The 25,229-nt window shown below is 41.3% G+C and overlaps 1 protein-coding gene across 1 annotated transcript in view; it reads right to left on the bottom strand.

Annotated features, from left to right (window-relative positions):
- Positions 1–25,229, bottom strand: part of LOC133409479 (protocadherin-15-like) — a 220,203-nt gene that overhangs the window by 33,937 nt on the left and 161,037 nt on the right. The window contains exon 26 of the mRNA XM_061689538.1: positions 1,367–1,476. Coding sequence (XP_061545522.1) covers positions 1,367–1,476 — 110 coding nt within the window. The remainder of the gene's footprint in view (positions 1–1,366; positions 1,477–25,229) is intronic.

Raw genomic sequence — 25,229 nt, 5'->3', positions numbered from 1 at the left:
CTAATTATGCTCCGCAGATTTTGCCAACAAGTGTGAGAAGCAAGCAGCCTGGCTTTGCAAATATGTCACCCATGTCTTTTCCACTTCAGGACAAACAAAGGACAAACAGTACTGCGTCTGCAACTTGCCGGTGCGTTAAGCGCTGAGAGGAAGTCCCGGCCATCTGCTTACTGGGCACCGCTGGTAACTCTGCATCGCGAGTGCAGTTTTATATCGAATACAGAGTCGACAGAATTTTAAATGAATGTGTAATGTCCCTTGTGTGTTCCTGTAGGCTCTCTGTTTCAGGTATTCTAGTTTGTCATATGCCATTTTTTAAAATGACCAATAGCAGTGATTCTCAAAAAATGTAATTAAATGTTCAAACTGTGCATAATTGTTAGTGACTTTTGTTTTTATTCAGTAAAATACATCAAGTACAGTTCAGTTGTATTTAACTTTTAAGTACAATGCACTTGCATTTCATCTTTAAACAAATTGTTGTTTTGAAATATTTAAGTAAAATTTTATTTAACTTATGTGCAGTACATTTTAGTGGAATCTACACTTTTTAGGAATAAAACATCTGTCTTGTTTTTGGTTAACCTAAGATCTCACCTGCAGATTTCAAGGAAACAAAAAGCATACAAATGTTTTTGTTTTGCCTAGCAACACGTGGCCAGTAAAATATGCAAAATCTTTTGTCAGCTGCCTATTTGCAAAAATGTGTCTGTAAGCGAGTCGTTTTGAAATTTGCCTGATTTCAACGTCACAGTGCAGCCATTTAAAACAATACCGCCCCCGCACAGTCTCGTTCAACCGTGACTTAGAGGGTAGGCTGGCTGAAGATCAGTCACTTTCAAGCAACAGGCTGGACTACAGAAGCATTATCGTGCCAAAGGGTAAGCAGAGCTGCATTGCATTTTGTCAGCTGCACAGATGAGCGTGCGCCGTCCTCACATTGAGTGACAAGTAAATGTAGAATAATAATGAAATAATGAAAATGCAAAGGATGCTTTTATGAAAGCGCCCTTTTTTCTTAATAATTTCATGAAGCACTTTGCCAAGAAATTGTGTGCCAGAGGGACGAGTAATAAAATTGTTTTATAACTGCAAATCCAATCAAAACTGAGCCTAGTATTTGCTGTTCTGCTGATATAAGGCTATACCGGGCAGAAGTTGAGTATCAGACCCCGCCGGTGCGCACCGAAACACAGATGAATAGACTGCTTACGAACATATATTTCTTTAAACCTTTTCCCACGGTGAATACCTGCTTTGTGGCCACATTGGCACCGAGGTATTTGAAATCAAAATGTTTATGTGTCTTTTGTTACAGGCTGTTTGTAAGCAGAATACAGCAAAGACAGCGCCGATCGAAATATACCGAAATCATTTCCCGCCACAATGGAGTAGTAGATGGTCTGGTTGATGGCGGCAGCTCGAATGGTCCCCAACGGCGTACCCAGCGGTGCCAGTTCGCTAACGGGAGGAAACCTGCGGAGACACGCGAAGGCCAACATGAATTACGTTAAGACTTTAGGGATCGATGATGCTCCCGCAACACCAGAAAACATCAGCATTGGTGGGTAAAAAAAAAAAAAAAAAAGAAAAGATGCACTTCAATGCACTTCAGCCTTGAGTCATGGGGGAGATGTTTCAAAAAGCATCACTGATTACGCCTGGCGCTAGCATGACTTACGTAATTTAATCTTTCTGGGATATATTAGATATATTTCCAGCGTATGTAAACAGGATGCAATATGTATTTAAAAAGTTTGACAAAATACATTTTTGTTTTTTCTATTTACCGCTTTTATTCCTCGATCATTTCGATACAAATAAATACAGAATAACATAAATACAGAACTTTGAGGCAGACGCTCTAACCAGTCGGCCACCGTGCCGACTTTAAATATCATTAATATCATTTTATAATTGTATTTTACTATGACGTTAGGGGTTAGATATATAATAATCATCATCATTATCATCATCATCATAATGAATTATTGTTATTATATTTCATATTTTACACATTAAATTTTTTTACAAGACTATGACTGAACAGTTTAAATATTTTTTGCATTCTATAATCATATGTTACTTTGATTTTATGCATTCTGTGTTGTATTTTTCTAACTATTCAGTAATACAGTATTATTAAATACTGTTATCTACTTATTATTGGTGGCTGTTGTATTTAAAAAAAAATGTAAAACACACTGCTTTTTGTGTGAAATGTGCTTTAAAGTCCATGAAATCTGCCAGATTCCAATTTAAAAAACAAATAGAACAACATGTATAGTTCATGCAGAGCTTTCCTTTTATCAGTGATACAAAAATTAGCATTTTCCCTTAAAGCACAAGACTCACTTTGGGGACAAGGGTTAATTATTGTGCAACTATTATTGTAACAAAAACACTGAGTTTGTCTGTGGCGGCTGGCTGTGCTCTCCAAGGAGATGCGGCCAGGAAAGAAAAACATTAGTATGGAGAAGATGCAGCGATAACAGGCAGATCAGGGGGGACGTTTAGGAGGAGGAAGGTTTGGAAGAACGCATGGAAAAATATCCGCCGGCCTTGCAGGGCAGCAGGAATAACGCAAATTGCACCTTTTTTCAACATTTATCATCGCTAAATTCCCAAATGATCGGCGCGGTGTGAGGGGAATCTAAAATTGGCTTCCATGTTAATCACACTCATGGCGAGCATACAGCCCGGAGTGCGCATAGCCCTCCCTTTCCTTTTTTTTTTTTTTTTTTTCCCTAGCCCTGCATGCTTCATCATGTACAACGTACGGAAAGCGCTCACCCCTGTTTGCATATTTGCAAACAATATATGGCGGACATGACATCCCTTTCTTTTAAATGAAATGGAACACTAAAACATTTTCTTGATTTTCAGGTTGGGGGGGGAAAAAAAAAAAACTTGACAGTACTGTCGCATCCAATGATGGAAGACAGAATTGACTAAAAAAAAATATGTTGCAGTCATTGCCATAGTCTGTATATAATATTGGTGCACCAGCCAGGACAGGTTGTGTTTTGAACTAGCATCAATGCTAACTCTACTCATACAGTGGCTGCTAATTGTTAATTACTGTTCATATCCGGTCCACTCTTTCCAACCCAATAACATTTATACACCTTCATAATACAGATTAGCTCAGTTAGCGATTAACGCGTATTAGCATAGCTTCTTTGTCACATCTATTGAATGAATCCCACTCATGTTCTAGGTAGGACACGCCCTGCTGCAACATGATTGGCTCGTGCATCGCGGGAAGGGCAGGCTATGCAGATGTAACGAGATGACCATTCTAAATATGTTTTTGTGTTTCTACCACAGAGACTGAAAAGTCAATTAGACCCCTGAACTGTAGTGGAAGCGCTTTAGTGTAAAACAAAAATCCCATTTTTCCTTACAGCTACGTTTTGGTTGTCCGATGTGAAAATGAGAACTTCACAGCTGCAAAGACATCTACAGTATTTTTGAACAGCATCTCGTGTTTTACAATATTCTACAAAGCCTGGACACCACTCACATCGTGTTGGCGTTAGAGTCTGCTCTAACGTAATTATTCAAAGCCGTGTGCAGTGCGTGTATAAACTTGAAGCCAAGTTTCAAGATCAGGCAATTCCCCTTTCAAGACGTGATAAAAGAGATTAGCTGTGTGAGCATCGAGTGACCTCGTTCATTCATTATCACTTTGTATCTTTAGCTCCTGATCACACAGTTATCAGTTGCTAAATCCTACAACGTACAGTATATCTTTTTAACAACACTGGTTTAAAAGTCAATTCACCCTCCGAGTCTAATGCGAATTTGATGAACTTTTGACGTATTAGGTAGCTTCAAAGTCCTTTGTATTTTAGAATAGTATCTCTGTCATGATTGTTCAGAATTGCGCTTGTATAAAGCACAGCACACGAAAAAGATTAGGCAATATTTATTTTGAGGTATAATAACACTGATTAGTTATGTTAGCATTAAAACGACTACTTTCATTCATTAGCGCTTTACATCTTCAGCCTCTGATCGACATGCGTACTACTGTCAATTTGTTATTAGTTATTACACTTCGAACCTGTGGGAAGAGGTAAAAACACATTTTTCCTGACTGTGGTTTTTCTGTTGCCTGGTGAAAAAACTGTTAATAATTTGAACTTAGAATAACTAGAGCCAGAGTCATCTTTTTTTAATCGGTCAAATGGTTTAAATGGTGGGTGAGCGTACGTGTAATCACAGTTATGTCTCGGCTTAATTAATTCCAACAAAGTTCCATGTCATCTCGTCATGTCTAGGCCACATTAATAAAGTGCCTCCCATCATCACAGAAGAGGGCGACACCGCTTCCTGTCCCTGGACACCAACTCAAGTGGCAACTATTCAACGGCGGGGCCTAATGTTACACCGAGTGGGAAATGGAAGTCATTGATTTTACCCAAACAGCACATTATTCACATGCCAATAGCGGCGCTATATATTATGCGAACACATCAATATCAGTCGTTTTGGCAGCATGGGGTGATCCAAACAGTCTGCTGTATGATTCTTCTGGGCCTCTCATATTATTCACCGCAGTGTCCTTGTGGGGTGTTTGTCACTATGAGGCTGCGGGATGGATAGATTGTTTTCGAACTTTGTGATGACTTTCTTCACCTTTTTTTTTTTTTTTGTTATGAAAACTTTGCGCCAGGTAAACACATCGCAGATGTTCCGCCTGCCAACTGTCTAAAATATTACGTTTTCTACTCGGGTGAACGTTGAAGCCATTTATTTCCCTCTCTTAACACGTGTCTTTTTCTTATGCACTGTACTCCTTTCACTGGGAAATTGGTTTCCTGTGAAGCCTTGCAAAACTGCCTAAGCTGTAAAATACCAATCAGTCCTGAAGGCAAACTCCAGAAGACTCACTCTTTATCATTATTCATTCAGCGCAATGTGTTGTGTAAGTATGGAAACACATTGGCACAAGACATATGCTATTTTTTTTCCCTTAACACAATTTAAAAGAGATTCCAGGTGTCTTAAAAAAAGCCTCAGAAATGATTTGGTCAAAAATACTCAAAAGATGAACAATAGCACACTTCCCACCCACTTGTCACAATCTGGTTGAAATTGTGCCATTTTGGTGGCGGTTCTGTTGAGTAAGGCTTTCGTTACAGTCATGACACATATTTAGCAACTTCTCCCCTCTAGCAACTGTTTAAAACACATTCACTGCCATGGACGGCTTTAGAAGTCAAATATCCATGTTAACTGGGAAGGCTGGCAGTGAATGAGTTAAAAAAGAAACCGACAAATTTAGCGAATTTCTGTTGTTTTGAGTTTGCCCAAAGACCGATCGGCCACTCATGAAAATATTTGCTGCACCCCACACACTGTGCCCGAGTTGAGTTGGGTTCGGCCACAGCCGTTATGGAGACTGTGAGACTCCCTTCAGAGCAGCAGACTGCAAATGAATGCCACTTGTGTGAAACCACCACCGGCTCATTAAACCACATCCACCCCCCGCCCACAACTGACTGCCACTAAAGATTCCGGGTGGTTGTTTTTCTTTTTTTTAAACCCCTACGTCACAACTGAACATTCGAGTTGATGCTGGTTATCTGCTAAAATGGTTAGCTAATGCTTAACACTGCATCTCCGCTTACCTTTTGGCTTTGACACAATGGATGCTTTTTAATTTTTTAACTTTTTACTTTAAAGATACTATGTTGAATACTTTTACTTCATTACCAGTAATTCTGCTTGCCTTTGCTTTGCCTTGTTTTTGTTTTCATTGTGGATACTGCTGGAACTGTGCATTTCCCTTGTGGATGACTAAAATATCTACCTACCCACCCAAAACTAACCAACCGACTGACCAACCTACCTACTGACCATACTCCTATCTGTCTACCAACCTATCCAACCACCTACCCTTCTAGTCATCTCTATTTACCCATATAACATCTATTTCATCTCCCATTTAACCCTCTACTATTAAATTGATCATCTACCCGTCTATATCCATTTGCTATCTAGCAATTAATTATAATGCCCATCTATCTGCCTACCAGTCTATCTATTTAACCATCTATCATCCATCCATCCATCACTATATATCTAGCTACAGTATCTTTATATCTAGCTTATCTTTGTATCTCTACTTACGCTATCTATCCACCCAGCGATCTATCTATTGCTTCTGTGTAGCCGCTTGCCAATTGCAGATCTAGCAGTCCAGTTGCCCATTGATGGATGGATAAACCTGTGCTGGACATTTCTTTGGTAAATTAGCCCCAGTGTTACATAACAGCGGGGTGGTGCAGCAGAGTGTGCTCACAGACACATTATAACAAAACAAAAGCTTGCTTGATTGTTGAATTTCACACTTGATGGGTGGACAGGCACTCCAGAGACCCAACTATTTGGATACAAGCAATTGAAAAGTCAATTTGCCACAATATGTCCCCTTTAAAACTTCTCGATGATAACGCAAGGTTTAAACAGCAGCGCCGAAACGCACGAAGACGAGTCGCAAATCAGTCTGAGAAGCACAACAAGGTGCCAGGGCGAGACGACATGAGGGGCTGAAATCAGCACTCAAGGCACACGCGTGCACCACGCCGCCATCGCCGCCGTCTTTCTATTTATAGCAGCTGTAATTTGTGTGCGGTGAGTGGCAACAATCATATCAGCTGCTTTTGATTACACACCTCTACGGCTGAAAGTCGAGCCACGCCATTAGCTGACTCACAGTCATCACGGGGAAAAACATCTTTTTAAAGCTGTAGTTATATGTGAGCATGTATTGTTTTTTTTATTAAGCTGCAAATGAATGTGCATTAAGGTTAGGAACCGACTATATTAAGCAAAAGAATACGGCATGGGGGAGAAAAAAAAACTTGGTTCAAGTTTGTTTTTACAGCAACTCTGCATGACATTTTAAGTCAGAAGGGAACAAGTTAATTTCTGCTGCATTTCCAAGGGGGTCCACATCAATGCGTTTGTGTGACGCTCTAAGCTCAGAGGCAACTTCCTTCTGAGAACATGCTGTTGAAAGCCTCGCAATACCATCTTGGTGGCATGATGTCAAAATGTGAACAGCATGATGCTTTTTTTTTTTTTAAATAACCAGTTGTAATTGCAACAGGAAAAAGTCACCTGTTGTGACTTTTGCCATTCAGCTCCTCATTAGAGATCAGTAAGTTTTGCTAAATGTACTAAAATACTGAACAGTTGGACATGTGCAATAAAAAGTTTAACGTTTTGGGTTCATCCTGAAATTTCACCGAAAGCCGAATATCCCTAATTTTTTGTGAGTTGTGTAAATCTGGCTGGTCCACTGACAATATAGAGATCATGGAAACTGAAAAGCTGTTATTTCTTCCTACATACATTACATCTGTAATGTTCATTATATTGTTTTCGAGGCAACAAGGTGGGGCGACATGGACTAAAATTCATATCATGTTATAAATTGAATCCTGTTCACGGTAACGGTATATATCGCGATTATAAACTTATTTGTAAAAATTATAACGTACTTCTGAATGGGCGATATTATCTCTCAGCGAAGCTAAATGATTAAAAATTTCCTTTTGAGAACATTTATTATGCAGCTCTCCAAACTCAAAACTAAAGAGCAAACAAATAATAATATAATATTAACAATTCATTAATTAATAATATTGCTGATATTATAAATATTTATTATACGAAGGCATATACGATTACATCATCAACAAGCGTTATGGCGATTGGTCAGTAGAGTCCAAATCTCTACCGTAGGGCAAATTTATACCGTCTACCGCAAACAGCCTTACATCGCAAAGAAACACGGTAGGAAAATTTTCCTGACTTTGTCCAGCATATAATTTATTGGAAATGAAATGTAACACACACTCAAGTTAAAGCATCTCCGGTCACATTATGCAAGAAGTTGAAGGCCCCCGATCAGTCTCTGACAAAGCGGCGTGGCGGCTGAATGGCAATTAACGCATTTTTAGTGGCTGCTACCTGATAGATTGAGCCTAAAAATAACCACATCGGCGCATCCGAGGCGAGCGTGAGCCTCACTCAAATGTCACACAACGCGTTTCTTTCAAATGTACAAATATTATGCCAAGCTCGGGAGTTTTCCTTCCTGTTGTTTTTGCAGGCAGAAGAAAAAGAAAATTGGCTAGAAGAATGGAGCTTTAACAAATTCTGAGATTAGACAATCAGCCACCGTACTCGCTTGAAATTGCTTGGCTTGGTGAGCGAATTGTGACCGTGTTCCTAGATTCCCTCTCCGGGAGGAGTTCACAGGATTGCAGCGACACAATATAAGCTTTGGTACAAGGGGTGCTGACCAAATTACACTCTCCCCCTTCTTTGACAGGATACGAGAAGCTGTGTATATAGCAAGCATATCGCAGGACCTGCGTGTGCAGCCACTGCTCGGAGGAGGCAGAGCTGTTATCACGTCCTGACAAAATTGTTCTGTTGGAGAGGCTCTGAGCTGCTAGGAAATACCAAGAGATGGGTCCAGGTATAGAGATTAATATAAAGATGTTCCATATATGACAAGGGGGATGAGAAAAGCATTGCTTTTGCTGGACAGATTAAAGCATTGGTGCAAAAATGTGAGTTAATGTACACTCCGATGAACAGAGGTGGTTTTCTATCGTTAAAATAGTGACATCAACTATTATAAAGCATAAAAACTACAGTATTCTTTATTATTCTGATCAAATATTTTCTCAAAAGAAGTGCACTGTACCACGCAGGCAAGAAGAATATTTTTTTTATTGAAAAAAAAACTATTTAAGGCCTCAACGTAGACTTAGTGGTCATGTCACATTTTATTGCGTTTGTTGCTAGGCAGATTTCACAAGGCACATATATTTTTTAATGGAATACAATCTCAACACCAACAGGCAGATAGTCATGATAAAATGTTAGTGTTACAAGAAATTTGTCAGAATTTCAATTTTTTTTTGTTTGCAAGAACAAAGTCGGAAGATGAGGAGGAGAAAAGTCTCAATTTTAAGTGGCTAAAATCACAATATGATTGAGTAGCTACTTGTTGCTAGGCATAATTCATATGGCACAATGATCTTTAAGAAAAGTAGTGGTAAATCACACGTGAATAAAGTTGCCATAGTACGAGGCAAATAGTCAAAAAATTGATGGTCTTAATAGGCGTAATAAAATTGCGGAATTTGTAGGAAAAAAATGCTTGAGTTGGAAAAAGTCCTAATTTTACAAGAATAAAGTTGAAATATTACAAAGGGGAAAAAGTGCAATTTGAAGTGGATAAAATCACAATATGTTTGTGTTGTTTGTTGCAAGGCAAACTGATTCATGCACATTCAAATGAAAAAAAAAAGCTGTGGTAAATAAAAAAGTTGTCATTTTAATGATAACGTCATAATGGAAATTAGAATTTTAGCAAATAAAGCCATACTATTACTGGACGAAAGTACTGTACGACTGTATTTGTTTTCAAATTAAATCAAAATCAGTTGTTTGTGCAACACCGCCATCTGGTGGATCTGGTAGGGCACTTTCGAAAATGCCCCTGGAACTAAACACGAGGCACGACTGCAGTTCCAAAGGCAGACTCAGCTACGCAATATGAGTGTACAAGACCAAAGTCACTTTTCATTCCTTGCATATTCAAATGAGTGAAACAAAAATACACACACAACTATTCACTATGGAGTGGGAGGTGTAAAACGTCTCTACTGGCAGCGCCATAGAGTCCTGGTGTCAACAACACGCCACGAGAAGCGCGGGCAGCGAACAGGTGTCAGGCGTTCAAACCTCGCCGTGCGCTGCGGGAGGGGGTGGTGGGGGCGAGCGTTTCACTGTGTCAAGCCTCTCTGCTCCACTTCATCGTGAACGTATGGCCTCGCTAATGGGATGCAGCGCGTTGAAGTAATTGAGAAGCAGGCTATTTGAATGACGGTTCAGCTGCATAGGTGTTCAAAAGGTTGGTTCTTATGTCAGCCTGGAGCAGTATTAACACGTTAACATTTGTTCGGAGAACGGTGCACAGACTCCTGCGATTGAAAGAATTTCAGGTCCTTCAATCAAAACTGACAACAACAAAGAAAGTAAGGGGTGGGGGGGGGGTGGTATGTTTCCACAGTGCCTATTCACTAATGTCGCCATCAGACTACAAGACAAATTTGGTCCCTCACAGTGGCACTTTGTCAGATTATTGCCATAACGTCTTGCCGTATCTCAGTCAGACAATGGCAACACTACACGACATTTATCATGATACCAACGCATCCCACCTTTTACAATCATTGGGCTATGTCTTGTCAAATCAAACATTGTTGGGGGGAGGCGGGGCCAAAAAACGTGTCACCGTTACCGGATACAACCGCTACCATGGTGACGTCAAATTAGTGTGTCGGAGGAAAAAAATGAACAAAAAGAAGATAAAAAACAAAAAAATGTGTGGTCTCGTCACTGGGTGTTGTCCATTCTTCAGGAAGAGCTTGAGGTAATGTTCACATACTTTAATACTGCTCACAAGTAGGCAACATTACGTTATGTAGCTAGCTAGTGCTAGCACTAACATTTGTACGTAAACATTACGGCGTTCTGTGGATTCATGCTCTTCAGCTTTGTTAACATTGGTTTATGCGCATGAATAAATGTATATTGTACGCAGTCCAATTGGTCGACGTCAAGGCAGGGTCGGAGGGTTGTCGCTCAAATGTCACGCTACAAGAAAGATATTCCAAAAATCATTTTTGCGTTGGAGGGCTATCGTAGGGCCAAATCATTGGTGTTGGATTATGTCACACTATAAGAAATTTGGTCATTCCTGACAAAATATGTCGGGCCCGATCTGTTTTTTTCAACATTGCCTGTCTGTCTAGGATATCTGCTTCAGAATGTCGCTCACTTGGTCAAATTCGCTAGTAGGAGTTACTCAAAGTACAAGGCGTGTAATTAGCCCAAAATGGCCACTTCGGAAGAGTATCCCCACCTTCCTGTTGATTTTCAGGCATGGGTCCTTGAGACTTGTGTGTGTGTGTCCTGTTATGATAGAAATGTTCACCCAAGTTCATGTCCATTTGTCAAATTAGCTTCAGGTGCTCATATTTTCTACATTTCCAGAGGATGCTACTGAGTCAGTTTTTGGGGTTCAGGACCCTTAAATTACACACATTTTCAACACAGACTTGCAAAACGTCATAGGTTTTTGGGCATAATAAAGCCACCGTCAAGGATATTTAATCGTAAAAAGAATACCAGTAAACATTTAGAGGAATCGCTGCAGCATACTGCCAGTCAGTGTATTGTTCAGCGTATTCTATGTACAAACATAATATGCTTCTGCCACAGTGGTTGCTGCGGCCCGCCAGAAAGAAGACATTCATTTGCATTGACGTGCGATTCAAGATTAGAGAGCGTAATGCAACCTCGATAAGAGCGCCGTGCAGCTAACTATGTTACAGAAAAGCTATTAGACTGAACTATAAATCAATAAGAGATTACCTTTGGAGTCAGGCTTCTGAAAGCGGGGAGGTGTTAATCCAACGAACATGTACATGATGGGAGGAACAATAGGACTGTCGGGACGTCGGAAATCTCGCAATAATGGAGGCGTAGTCATGCTTTTTATTTCTTTTTTAAAGTTTTAGTCCCTCGATAGAAGATTTTAACAAAATCACTTTAGAAAGGCGGGTGACCATTTACTCATTATCTTTGATCCACTCACGAGTAAGACTATTCAGAACACTCGTAAAAGGACACTAGTAAAAGGACTAGGTTACACTCATATTACGTTACTACTAGTAAAAAATAAACAACTGTGACATTTCTGCACACTAGTAGGACAACTTTAGAATAGTAGTATGACAACTACATAGTACTAGTGAGGCAAAACTAGTTGACATTTCTGCACCAATAGCACTACAATTTAAGCTATATTGATATCAAGTTTAAGGTGCCATGAACTAGTACGTTCGTAGTCCTCCCTAGTAAGACAATTCAGCATACTAGTAGAATGACTAGGGCACTACCAGAACGACTGTGTCTTACGAGTAAAGTTTTTTTCCACTACCCCATGCAGTAGTAGGAAAACTTTGCAAACTGTTGTGCTGCAGTGTTGTCACAATACCAAAGTTCTGACTTCAATATTATACCACCCTAAAGTACCTTAGTACTCTTCTTTTCCTTTCGGCTTGTCCCTTTAGTGGTCGCCACAGCGCGTCATCCTTTTCCATGTAAGCCTCTCTCCTGCATCCTCCTCTCGAACCCCAACTGCCCTCATGTCTTCCCTCACGACATCCATCAACCTTCTCTTTGCTCTTCCTCTAGCTCTCTTGCCTGGCAGCTCCATCCTCATCATCCTTCTACCAATATACTCACTATTTCTCCTCAGGATGTGTCTAAACCATCGAAGTCTGCTCTCTCGAACTTTGTCTCCAAAACATCGAACCTTGGCTGTCCCTCTGATGAGCTCATTTCTAATTTTATCCATCCTGGTCACTCTGAGAGCGAACCTCAACATCTTCATTTCTGCCACCTCCAGCTCTGCTTCCTGTTGTCTCTTCAGTGCCACTGTCTCTAATCCGTCCATCATGGCTGGCCTCACCACTGTTTTATAAACTTTGCCCTTCATCCTCGCAGAGACTCTTCTGTCACATAACGCACCTGCTGACACCTTCCTCCACCCGTTCCAACCTGCTTGGACTCCGTTCCTTCACTTCCTGACCACACTCACCATTGCTCTGACGGTTGACCCCAAGTATTTAAAGTCCTCCACCCTTGCTATCTCTTCTCCCTGTAGCCTCACTCTTCCCCCACCACCCCTCTCATACATGCACATATATTCTGTTTTACTTCAGCTAATCTTCATTCCTCTGCTTTCCAGTGCATGCCTCCATCTTTCTAACTGTTCCTCCACCTGCTCCCTGCTTTCCCTGCAGATTACAATGTCATCTGCAAACATCATGGTCCATGGGGATTCCAGTCTAACCTCATCTGTCAGCCTATCCATCACCACTGCAAACAGGAAGGGGCTCAGGGCTGATCCTTGATTCAGTCCCACCTCCACCTTAAATTCGTCTGTCACACCAACAGCACACCTCACTGCTGTTCTGCTGCCCTCGTACACGTCGTGTATTATTCTAACATACTTCTCTGCCACTCCAGACTTCCGCATGCAGTACCACAGTTCCTCTGTCTCTGTCATAGGCTTTCTCTAGATCGACAAAGATACAATGTGTCTGACCTTCTCTGTACTTTTCCATCAACATCCTCAAGGCAAATAATGCATCTGTGGTACTCTTTCTAGGCATGAAACCATACTGTTGCTCGCAAATACTCACTTCTGTCCTGAGTCTAGCCTCCACTACTCTTTCACATAACTTCATTGTGTGGCTCATCAACTTTATTTCTCTATAGTTCACACAGCTCTGCACATCACCCTTGTTCTTAAAAATGGGGACCAGCACACTTTTCCTCCATTCCTCAGGCATCTTCTCACGCGCTAGAATTCTATTGAACAAGCTGGTCAAAAACTCTACAGCCACCTCTCCTAGATGCGTTCATACCTCCACAGGAATGTCATCAGGACCAACTGCCTTTCCATTTTTCATCCTCTTTAATGCCTTTCTAACTTCCCCCTTACTAATCATTGCCACTTCCTGGTCCATCACACTTGCCGCTTCTACTTTCCCTTCTCTCTCATTTTCCTCATTCATCAACTCCTCGAAGTATTCTTTCCATCTATCTAACACACTACTGGCACCCGATATCTTACACACCACCATCCTATGCTGTCTAGCCACACTCTCTCCTACCACTACCTTACAGTCGGTAACCTCCTTCAGATTACATCGTCTGCACAAAATGTAATCCGCCTGCGTGCTTCTACCTCTGCTCTTGTAGGTCACTGCCTCTTTTGGAAAAAAGTGTTCACTACAGCCATTTGCATCCTTTTTGTAAAAGTCTACCGCCATCTGTCCCTCCAAGTTCCTTTCCTGGATGCCGCACTTACCCATCACTTCGTCATCACCCCTATTTCCTTCACCAACATGTCAATTACAATCTGCACCAATCACGACTCTCTCTCTGTCTGGGATGCTCAGAACTACTTCGTCTAGCTCCTTCCAGAATTTCTCTTTCACCTCTAGGTCACACCCTACCTGTGTGGCATAGCCACTAATCACATTACAGATAACACCCTCAATTTCATGTTTTAGCCTCATCACTCGATCTGATACTCTTTTCACATCCAAGATATTCTTAGCCAACTCTTCTTTTAAAATAACCCCCACTCCCTTTCTCTTCCCGTCTACATCATGGTAAAAGAATTTAAACCCTGCCTCTAAACTTCTAGCTTTACTGCCTTTCCACCTGGTCTCCTGGACACACAATATATCAACCTTTCTCCTAATCATCATGTCAACCAACTTCCAAGATTTTCCTGTCATAGTCCCAACATTCAAAGTCCCCACATTCAGTTCTAGGCTCTGTGCTTTCCTCTTCTCTTTCTGCTAAAGAACCCGCTTTCCACTTTTTCTTATTCTTCGACTTTGACCCACAGTAGATGAATTTCCACCTGCGCCCTGCAGGTTGACGGCGCCGGTGGCAGATGTTGTTAATCTGGGCCACGACCGATCCGGTATGGAATTCTTTGGATGAACGCTCATATTTGTTTGGCAAAGTTTTAAGATGGATGTCCTTCCTGACGCAACCCTCTGCATTTATCCGGGCTTGGGACCGGCCTGGAGTTTGCACTGGCTTGTGTCCCCCATATGGCTGCATTCCTAAAGTACCTTGGTACTGATACTGAAAAAGGTAGCAGTTGTGTGAAGGTTTACAATTACCGTAACATATATGCCAATTTCCATTCGCCCTTCTATGATGTTTGACATCATAATTTAGCATTAACCTAGCAAATTTTTGTTTGATGAAATGCGATTTGGTAGAACATTTTGGTGCTTAAATAACAGCGCACTTGTCTGGCTTTCATTCTTTCCACACACAAAAAAAAAAACTGTACATATTTTGCAGCAGTAACTGATAAACAGCTTGAAGCAAGCGCCCTTGGCCTCTCTTTTGGAGAACTGTTGGCTATGTGCCAAACAGCGCAGAAACATTGGTACTGAAAATACATGGTATCATTTCATTTTTGATGACGAGGTATCGTGGTACTTTTCTAGGACTGGTATACTGTACAACCTTAGTGCTGCACGAGTAACGCTACTATTACAGGACACTTTGGTGCTACTAGCAGGGTCCAAGAGGCTTGTACAGTAGTTTAGTAGTAAGCTTTAATTGCATAGGCCAAAAGTGGCACTAGTTGAAAAAACATTACTAGTCGGACACGTTCGTTCTACTCGGGAGCCTTGGTCGTTCTACTAGTGCACTGAATTGTCTTATATGTAAAAGTAATACGTAATACGTAAGAGTACTAGTACATGGATCTTAAGATGGATATCAAGGATATTGAATAAATGTTTAAACGGCTTTCCATACAACCATGGTAATTATTATCTTTACACACTACCAGTTTTACACCTCCTGCATAATCTTTGGGTTTCCCGCACCTCAATTAGCACAGTGACCTTTGAAAAACGGTGTACGCTAATAAAATATTGCACTCAATTACAAAGCAATTTCTGATGGCTGGAGGGCAAACTGCAGAGTGGCACACAGGGCGCCAGAGGTCAGAAATAGTGGGACCATAATTGACAGCTGGGAACACCTAATCCAAACAAGCGGCACCCATGGGTTTGGATTTTTCTTGTATGCAAATTGTTCTAGGTCTCTGGAGTGCATGACCACCCATCATGTGTGACATAAAAAAAAAAAAAAAGAAAAAAAGTCAATTCAACAGAACGCGCAAACTCACTGGTGAGATCCAGCCAGTTATTATGCGCACACTCCCTGGTTGGATCCAGCCACCCTATTAAGCATACACTTGCCGGTGAGATGACGAAAGGGCAGCTCGCAAAGCATCTTTGGTCGCAAAGTTCAGGCTTCGCCTTTGGTCGTCATAGTAACGAAAGCCGAATTCGCCACTGGCTTAACAGGAGATGAGGCCGGCCGGCTAAGGGGTGGCTCACATGCATGGGACAGGAACTGGCCCCTAAAAAGCTGTTACGACTGTTATAAATTGTGAAAAAAAATACATAATCTGTCTCCAGAATGTTAGAAACACCTCCCAATATCATGAAAATGAGTATTAGACTGCATCTAAAAGTCAAATGTTGGTCTTCACTCAAAGTAAATGTACCCACCTTGCTTGCCAGCCTTTGATAAATTAAATGTAATGCCAGCAAATTAGCATTACACTGTTTCCTTGATTTGAAACTGTATAAAAATGAGTCCTACTCTTCTAACTCAGCTTCCAACATTTATGAACACATAAGAACTTCACCACCTGGAGCAAAGGCTTTGTGGGTCATAAAGGAATCATTAGCACCTTATGTTTACGAGCTGGTGACTCGAATTTAACCAAGTTCGTTTTTTCTTAAACTTCGGAATAATTTTGGTGATGGGTGTCCTTTTTTTCTGGTTTGAGCACCTGGCACCAACCATAATTCCTTCCAGCCTATTAAAAACATAAAAAGAATGAGAATAATGAACATTATTGTAATAAGAAAATGTAATAATCTCATTCTGATATGTAGGAGTTAAGAGCTGAATAATGGAGTAGGGGTGGATAATAACCATTTTGGAATATTATTCTATGACTTTCTCTTTATTGTATGCATTATCATTACTTGATATTATTATAAAATATTATTAATTGCCTCTTTCGGTCAGTAAAAGGAAGCTACACACCATTTTTGCTGAAAGCTCCACAAAACTTGGATGACTCCTCATAATGAACTACGGTACGAAGGGGAAATGAGGCTTGTTATGCTGTTAGAAAACTAGCTATGCTGATGCATATTTCATCACAGAATTTAGAATAATTCATGACTTTTTACCATCATAGTTGATTTTATTGTGATGACTATTAGTGGTGGGGAGATACAATTTTACTGCATGTGCACCAAAAGCTACGTTTCGGCCTTTTAAAGGGACAAAATATGGTCTTTTTAATTGCTTGTATGCAAATAGGCCTATTTCGGAAATGTCTGAATGTGACTGATTACTTCCATTTATAAGAGGGTGTGTACACTTGTGCAACCACTCTTTCTCAGTTGCTTGTTTTTACTTCCCCCTTTGAAAAGATGAAACAAAATTCAGTTGCGTTGCACAGGTTCGAGGTCACATCAATGGTGGTAAAAAGTTTTGAAATGACTAATTTTTTGTTGTTGTTATTAAACAAAAATCTAGCGTTAAAAATGCGGTGTGTAGACTTTTTACATTCACTGTACGGCTCACAAAGATGCGTCAGCCATCTGCAACCAGTTATGAAATGCAAGGCACACTGGTAAAGCGTCCAGCGCTGATATATTTTGGATTACCATCACCTTAGAAAATTAAGAGGGACCAAGATTGCAACTCTTTGGGGGGAGAGCAAGATTTATCGCGAAAAAAAAAAAACAAGCTTGCTCCACTCTTGACTTTTTGGCCCCCTTTTTAAAATGTGTGGTTTGAATGAAAGCTCCCGATCAATATGGAATCTCAGATATTTGTAACTAGAGACCACATTAGGGGTTTATCTCAAACAATTAGGATTAACGGGATACTCGCCACAGACTGACTTAAATTAGATAACACCATGATTTTTTTATTGCCCCCTCCCCACCCCCCTGCATTTACAACTTCTCAACTACAATTTTTTATTTTTGTAGGCCATATTGATCAAATTTAACAGCTCGCCTTCACTAAATGTGACCACTGGGCTATAAAGCAAGTCTAAAACATTTTTATGGTGATTGCAAACTAATTACGAAGTTTTAGAAAAGTTGGTTATTGTGTCTGTGGCATTTTTAAGACCTTTGAACAGCAGATTTAATGTTTAAGGATCATTTTTAAGCGACAATAAAGGCCGCACTTTTGGAAAAATCTAATTGAAGACATTTTAAGCGTCCGCAGACACCCTGGTAATGCATGCGAGTAATGATCCAGAACTGAAAAATATTGTAAGGAGAGCTACATTCACCGATGGGAACGAAACGCACGCATTCAAAATGAAAAATCACGACCACCGGTGCGTAGTCATCGTGGTGCGTGCGACCCCCACATGACATGAGATCAATATCATCATCATCATTATTATTATTATTATTATTGACCACTGGGTCAGCTTGGCCAGCGATGCGTCGTGACATCATACAAACAGTCTGCGTGTTTTATAGCGGCCGACTAAATCATCCGCCATCTGGAGGCCTCGCCCGCAGGGAGATACAATTCTCCTTCTAACGAGCTGAATCCCGCCTGAGGTGTCGCAGACATAAATTGGCTTCTGGCATGAAGCCCATAAATCACAGATGCATTTATATTCAAATACACATTTTTTTAAGAAGTCATGTTTCCTATGCTGCTTTGCTGATTATCAATATTGTTTTTCATTTCACATTGTTGGGTTTAAAAGCAGTGGTTCTCAAGCTTTGAAAAGGAAGTGCTACCTAAAAGATTTTAAAAATAGGTCTTCGATTACTGCCAACATTAGAATACAGTATGGTAGTGGGCCCAAGGGTTCATCAAAAACAAGGCATTAATGTAAGCCACTTTAACATTATGCACAGTTTGAACATTAATGCTGCACTTACATATAGAAAAATAAAATAAAAATAAACTACACACTGTACTTAAATAATGGTGCAATTAATATGTATTACACATAAAAGTGAAATAACAAATTATAATGCAATAAATGCTTGAAAACAACTAGTTCTCAAAGAATTCACTGCAAATGTATTGTACTTAAAAGTTAAATACAACTGAACTTTTAACATACGTATGTACTGTACTGGCTTTAAAAAAATATATTTTTTTAGTCACGATATTATGATACTTTGCAAGTATATACAGTAGTTTGGGAAAGACTGGGTTACTGTTTGATTCATGACGTGTCAGGGAACAGGCAAAAATGTTGATCAGTGTTTCTAAGTCAGCTGATGACCATGAATATTGTTTTGCTTAAAACAAAAAGATAATAAGTTTACTTTCATGGAAGACCAAGTATATCAGAAAGTAATCACATTTGAGAGGCTGAAATCAGTCTTTTTAAAATAAAAACTTGTTGAAAGCTTTTCCCCCTTCCTTTACATTTTGTGTGCAAAACGCTTGTTGACAAGAACAATGTTTTATCGAATTGATGTTTTCAGTGTCACCATTGGGCATGTCATTATCTGGCAGCTTAAGCTTTCCTGTCATTGTGTTTTAACTCAACCAGAGTTTGACGGTTTTGTTATTTTGTTCTTTGGCCACTACGGGAAAGATGCAATGAGAAAAGTAATCCCGGCGGTAATCTTGTCGTTTTCTAAAAACGAGCCATTCTGTCTGAACGAGCCATTCTGCACTTCCATCCCAGGACATTCATTTAAATTCGATGTAATCTTTCAACGCCCAGTCTTTAATTTTAAGCAGATGGTTTAAAGTAGCCAGTGGTGGCTTTGCAACGGCGCCATTCATTTGCAGGCTGGACGCAAAGTGGTGAACATCTGTTCTAATATGGAGAAAGTCTACACACACAAAAAAAGTAACATGGCTTTGTTGCTAGCTGGATTTTTGAAAAATAGTCGCAAGAGGGGTCGGCAAGTCGGCCTCACTGAGTAGGCCTCGCTTTGTCGCAACGCCCCTAGTTTGCCCCATGTTGTCATGGTAACAGAAACCATACTCGGAAAAAAACGCTGACATTTCAAGTGGCGTGTCACAAGTGGATGTTAAAATTGTTCTGTAACCTTTGTATAATTTGGCCATGGAATGTCAGAGACCTTTTGTTAAGACAACTGTGAACGCTTTAAATTGAGAAGAAAATGCATAATCTGGCTTCTTTATAGTACTCTTAAAAAATACACGGGCACTAGTCAGTAACATTATGCAAAAATGACTCAACTCATTTCCACAAAACTTTGTGCAGGGGCGAAGGCCAAGTAGGGATTATTCCACTCTTATTCATACTATGTATGTAGTGGCCTCTTTTTGTCTTCTTTTCATTGGTTGGCGTCGCAGTTTACGCTGTTTTTTTTTTAAACTTTTATTATTGTATAGTAATTAAATTTCATCTGAGTAAATTATTGTTATTATATTATTATTATTTTATATTTTCATATATATAGTTGTATTATGATGGAAAAAAAACTCCATTGGAAGCCTCTATAATTGATTAAAAAAATGAAAAATTGCTGTTTAAGAACTGGAACTTTAATCCCCTTTTGACCCAAAACACTGTATATTGATGATGTGCGGATACAATTTCAATTTAGGAGACAGAAATCAACTGAAACAGTATTATTCACAGTGGTAATGATGAAAATGATAACGATGTTTGCAACCAGATACAGACGTTATGCCACAAGATCGATTGAGCTAATGCTCTTAAAAGTACAAGTAAAGCCTGCCAAAGAACTAAAAGAGGAGATTAAAAAGTTAATCACTCATCAACTCCCCTAGGACAGCGAGATGTCGATCAAAACAGCTGATAGCACGTTAGACGACTTCATAATACAATGGCAGGACAGGAGATTGCTAGCTGAGAGGACAAGAGAGCTACAGGAAAAGATGAAAATCAAGCTCCTTAACCATATTATGTGTAAATCTGACAATTTTCCCAAAACATTTGTATCATAATGCCTGTGGAAGGCTTATGTGCAGTATTGAAGTATCAAATTTAATATTGAAGATTCATGACCATTTACGCAACAGAATACATTTTGAGTAGATATTATCCGTAATGCTAATTGTGCATGGCTAGCACACCAACTATTGTTAGCATGCTTATCAGTAAATAATGTGCGATATTCAGCATCAGACAGCAGCAGGACTGTAATAGTTTTTTTAATTCTGTAACTGACCTGTTTCAAGTGTTATTCACAAATATTATATTATATTTATATTTAGTCAAATTATTATTTCATAACTTTATGTATTCATTTATAAATATCAATTTCTTTCTTTTCTTTGTATGTTAATCCTTGTTGGGATTTTCCTTTAAACATATACCATTTGTCTTCCATCTATCCATCCATTTTCTACCGCTTATCCGAGGTCGGGTCGCGGGGGCAGTAGCTTTAGCAGGGACGCCCAGACTTCCCTCTCCCCAGCCACTTCATCCAGACGTTCCCAGGCCAGCCGAGAGACGTAGTCTCTCCAGCGTGTCCTGGGTCGTCCCCGGGGTCTCCTCCCGATGGGACGTGCCCGGAACACCTCACCAGGGAGGCGTCCGGGAGGCATCCAAATCAGATGCCCCAGCCACCTCACCTGGCTCCTCTCGATGTGGAGGAGGAGCAGCTCTACTCTGAGATCCTCCCGGATGACCGAACTTCTCACCCTATCTCTAAGGGAGAGCCCAAACACCCTGCGGCGGAAACTCATTTCAGGCTGCTTGTATCCGGGATCTTGTTCTTCAGCTCGTGACCATAGGTGAGGGTAGGAACGTTGATCGACCGATAAATTGAGAGCTTCGCCTTTCGGCTTAGCTCCTTCTTTACCACAACGGACCGATACAAAGTCTGCACCACTGCAGACGCTGCACCGATCCGCCTGTCGGTGTCCCGTTCCATTCTTCCCTCACTCGTGAACAAAAGCCCCAAGATACTTGAACTCCTCCACTTGGGGCAGGATCTCATCCCCGACCTGGAGAGGGCACGTCACCCTTTTCCAACTGAGGACCATGGTCTCAGATTTGGAGGTGCTGATTCTCATCCCAGCCGCTACACACTCGGCTGCGAACCGCTCCATTGAGAGTTGGAGATCACGGCTTGATGAAGCCAACAGAACCACAGCATCTACGAAAAGCAGAGATGCAATAGTGAGGCCACCGACTCATAACGTCCCGAGTCGAGGTCAGCAGCGCCCCATCCCCACTATAGACAGTGTTGGTGATGCACTGCTTCCCCCTCCTTGGGACGCCGGACGGTGGACCAGAAATTCCTCAAAGCCATTCAGAAGTATTTCTCCATTGCCTCACCGAACTCCTCCCATACCCGGGCTTTTGCTTCAGCGACCACCAAAGCTGCATTCCACCTGGCCAGCCGGTACCCATCAGCTGCCTCAGGAGTCCTACAGGCCAAAAAGGCCCCATAGGACTCCTTCTTCAGCTTGACGGCATCCCTCACCGTTGGTGTTTCCCCCAGAACGTGAGCAAAGTTCTTGCGGAGGTGGGAGTTGAAACTCCTTCTGACACGGGATTCTGCCAGACGTTCCCAGCAGACCCTCACAATACGTTTGGGCCTGCCACGTCGGACCGACATCTTCCCTCACCATCGGAGCCAACTCACCACCAGGTGGTGATCAGTTGACAGCTCCGCCTCTCTTTTCACCCTCGTGTCCAAGACATGCGGCCACAAATCCGATGACACGACCACAAAGTAGATCATCGAACTGCGACTGGTGCCAAGTGCATGTGTGGACACCCTTATGCTTGAACATGGTGTTCGTTATGGACAATCCGTGATGACCACAGAAGTCCAATAACAGAACACCGCTCGGGTTCTGATCGGAGGGGCCGTTCCTCCCAATCACGCCCATCCAGGTCTCACTGTTATTTGTCTTTGTTGATGTTATTGTTAGCATGTTTATCCTTCGCTGGTGTAACGTATTTGAAAAAGTAATGAAATTACTATTTAATATTTATTATATTTATTCACAACCATGCATTTCCTTCATATTATTATTATTATGATTAGTAGTAGTAGTAGTATTTTTTTTTTCTTTTTTTTTTTTCTTTTTAGCAAACTCCATGCGGGCTTTCATGTGTCTTGCACTGAGGAGAGGCTTCCATCAGGCCACTCTGCCATAAAGCCCCGACTGGTGGAGGGCTGCAGTGATGGTTGACTTTCTAGAACTGCATCTCTGGAGCTCAGTCACAGTGATCTTTGGGTTCTTCTTTAGCTCTCTCACAAAGGCTCTTCTCCCCCAATTGCTCAGTTTGGCCGGACGGCCTGCTCTTGGCTACTGATATTTCAGTTTTTCTTTTTTAATAAATCAGCAAAAATATCTACAATTACATTTTTTTTTTCTGTCAATATGGGGTGCGGTGTGTACATTAATGAGGAAAAAATGAACTTAAATGATTTTAACAAATGGCTGCAATATAACAGAGTCTAAGTTTGTAAGGTGGTCTGAAAACATTCCGTACCCACTGTACATACAGTATATTTATCCTTGGCCAGTGTTACATAGAGGACATGGAATTTCATGTTTTTATTATTTGTATTAGTCCATTTATACAGGTAAACAAATCTGAGCCATCTATCCCAAACAAGCGCCTTTATCCTCTAAAAGTCATTAGACAATTACAAATAACAGCGCCGCATTCCACTTGATTGTTTGCACTCTCTTTTATGAGCTGCTTACATACCAGCTCATGCTGCTGTGATCACAAAAGCTGCGCAACAAATGGCAGGTGTGCTGCTACAGTATAAACAGCGGTCGGAGGCATTTATTGTGGCTAACAATGACTGGGAGGCCTTCATTTCCCTCTGACAGATGGACGAGAGCGACCTTAAAGTCCGGGCAGAAATCATTAAGCCGGCCAAAACCCAGCAGAGCCCTTTTGATTGTGTGCCTCAGAGCCGGGGGCATAACTTACCTGATTGCTCATGTCATTTACTGCCTGCGCGATGACAGACGTGAGCTTCTCCGGACATTTACAGAGTGATTTGTGGTCGCGGCTGGTTCTCTTTGGGTTGAAATAGCCCGGGTGAGGGATGAGCTAGCTCTCCGTTCAAAAGAGCAAGCATTGGCCACCCACATCAGGAGGGACGGCGGTTGGGCAGGAGAAGCTCCAGCACCTGGCTAATGCTTTTCATGGGTCATCATTTGCAGCCGGGGCCAGCTGCTGCGACCGCTCAGTATTGTCTAAGCCGGTCCCGCAGCTCCCCCGGACACGCAGGCTTCCGGTCTCGACCTTCTATGAGAGTCGGATGAGCGCGGCCATGCAAAGTGACGATCGGTGACCCGGCGAGCAGTGATACCGCTGTGCATGTTTATCAATGGAAGAAAAAAAGCTGAGCAACATGGGTGGGAAGAGTTGGAATGGATCAGGATTTATAGACCTTATCACCATGATGTTCCACATACTTCTGGGTGGCAGCAACTCCAATCACACCACAAGTAAACTAATACTTTACATATCATTTGACCAAGGCAGAGCGGTTGAGAAAACAGGGTAGCAGTCGAAACGACGATGTTACGTGAGGTAAGGCTGAAGAAAATTTATTTCAAAAGGCAAGTCAAAAATAGACACGGTGGAAACTCAGATACAGTTATCATGATCATTGAGGAAATTGTTAATTAATTAACTTTTCTGTTGGTTGGATTAATGGCAAAGACGTGCTCTGTTAAAGGTGAAATGGATAGCGAGCTGGAGAGCTGACATTAGCTAGCAGGCTAGCCATTAGCTGATGGAACCAAACATTTTATACATGCCTGTGAGGAAAATATCTTAGGCCTGGTAGACACAAGATATATACGATAAGATATTCCACCCCAAAAAATTATAAAAAATGTGGGCAAAAAACATTTTTAAATTAAAAATTCAGTAATTAGGTGAATCCGCGGGTTGCAGAACCGCAAGTATGCGTGGGTCCACTGTACAGCTCTTATGTGGGTTGGCATTAGATCCTGCGGTTAATCCTTAATATCGCGACTGGGAACTATACAGAAAATCCCCAAGAGAGAATCGGATGGGCATATTTGCCAACAGACACACGCAACTCCGTCATTGTGTTGACGGCTGTGGCATGCCTCAGTCTGCCAATCCGAGGCTTAATAGCATGGCAATTTCTGTTAACGGCGGCTCGTCTGCTTACGCTGACTGACACACAAGCTCGTAAATCAATCCACTTAAAACGAGCGCTCCCATTAAGCCCCGTCGGAGCCAACTTTGCCATCAGTCCTCCAGTGCCTCAGCCTTCTGGGAATCACCTCAGACAGGTGTCCACTGCAAGTATGCAACGCAGCATATTACATGCTGCCGAAGCCAGCGCTCGCACATAACGAGAGAGTTCATCAAAGCCGCTGCAGCTGGATTGTGAATAATCCATGTGTAGTTTAATTATAAATCACTTCGTGGAGTCCTCCTGAGTCACTGCAACATCAGCCTTTTTGTCGGACCACGCTTGGACAAGCACCGCCTCCCATGGGAGCCCATCACCATGCCTGAGAAATAC

This window comes from Phycodurus eques, chromosome 11 (assembly GCF_024500275.1).
Source record: "Phycodurus eques isolate BA_2022a chromosome 11, UOR_Pequ_1.1, whole genome shotgun sequence".
In the NCBI taxonomy this organism is placed as follows: Eukaryota; Metazoa; Chordata; class Actinopteri; order Syngnathiformes; family Syngnathidae; genus Phycodurus; species Phycodurus eques.
The sequence above is the reverse complement of the archived record's forward strand: the minus strand, read 5'-3'. Positions and strand labels throughout refer to the sequence as shown.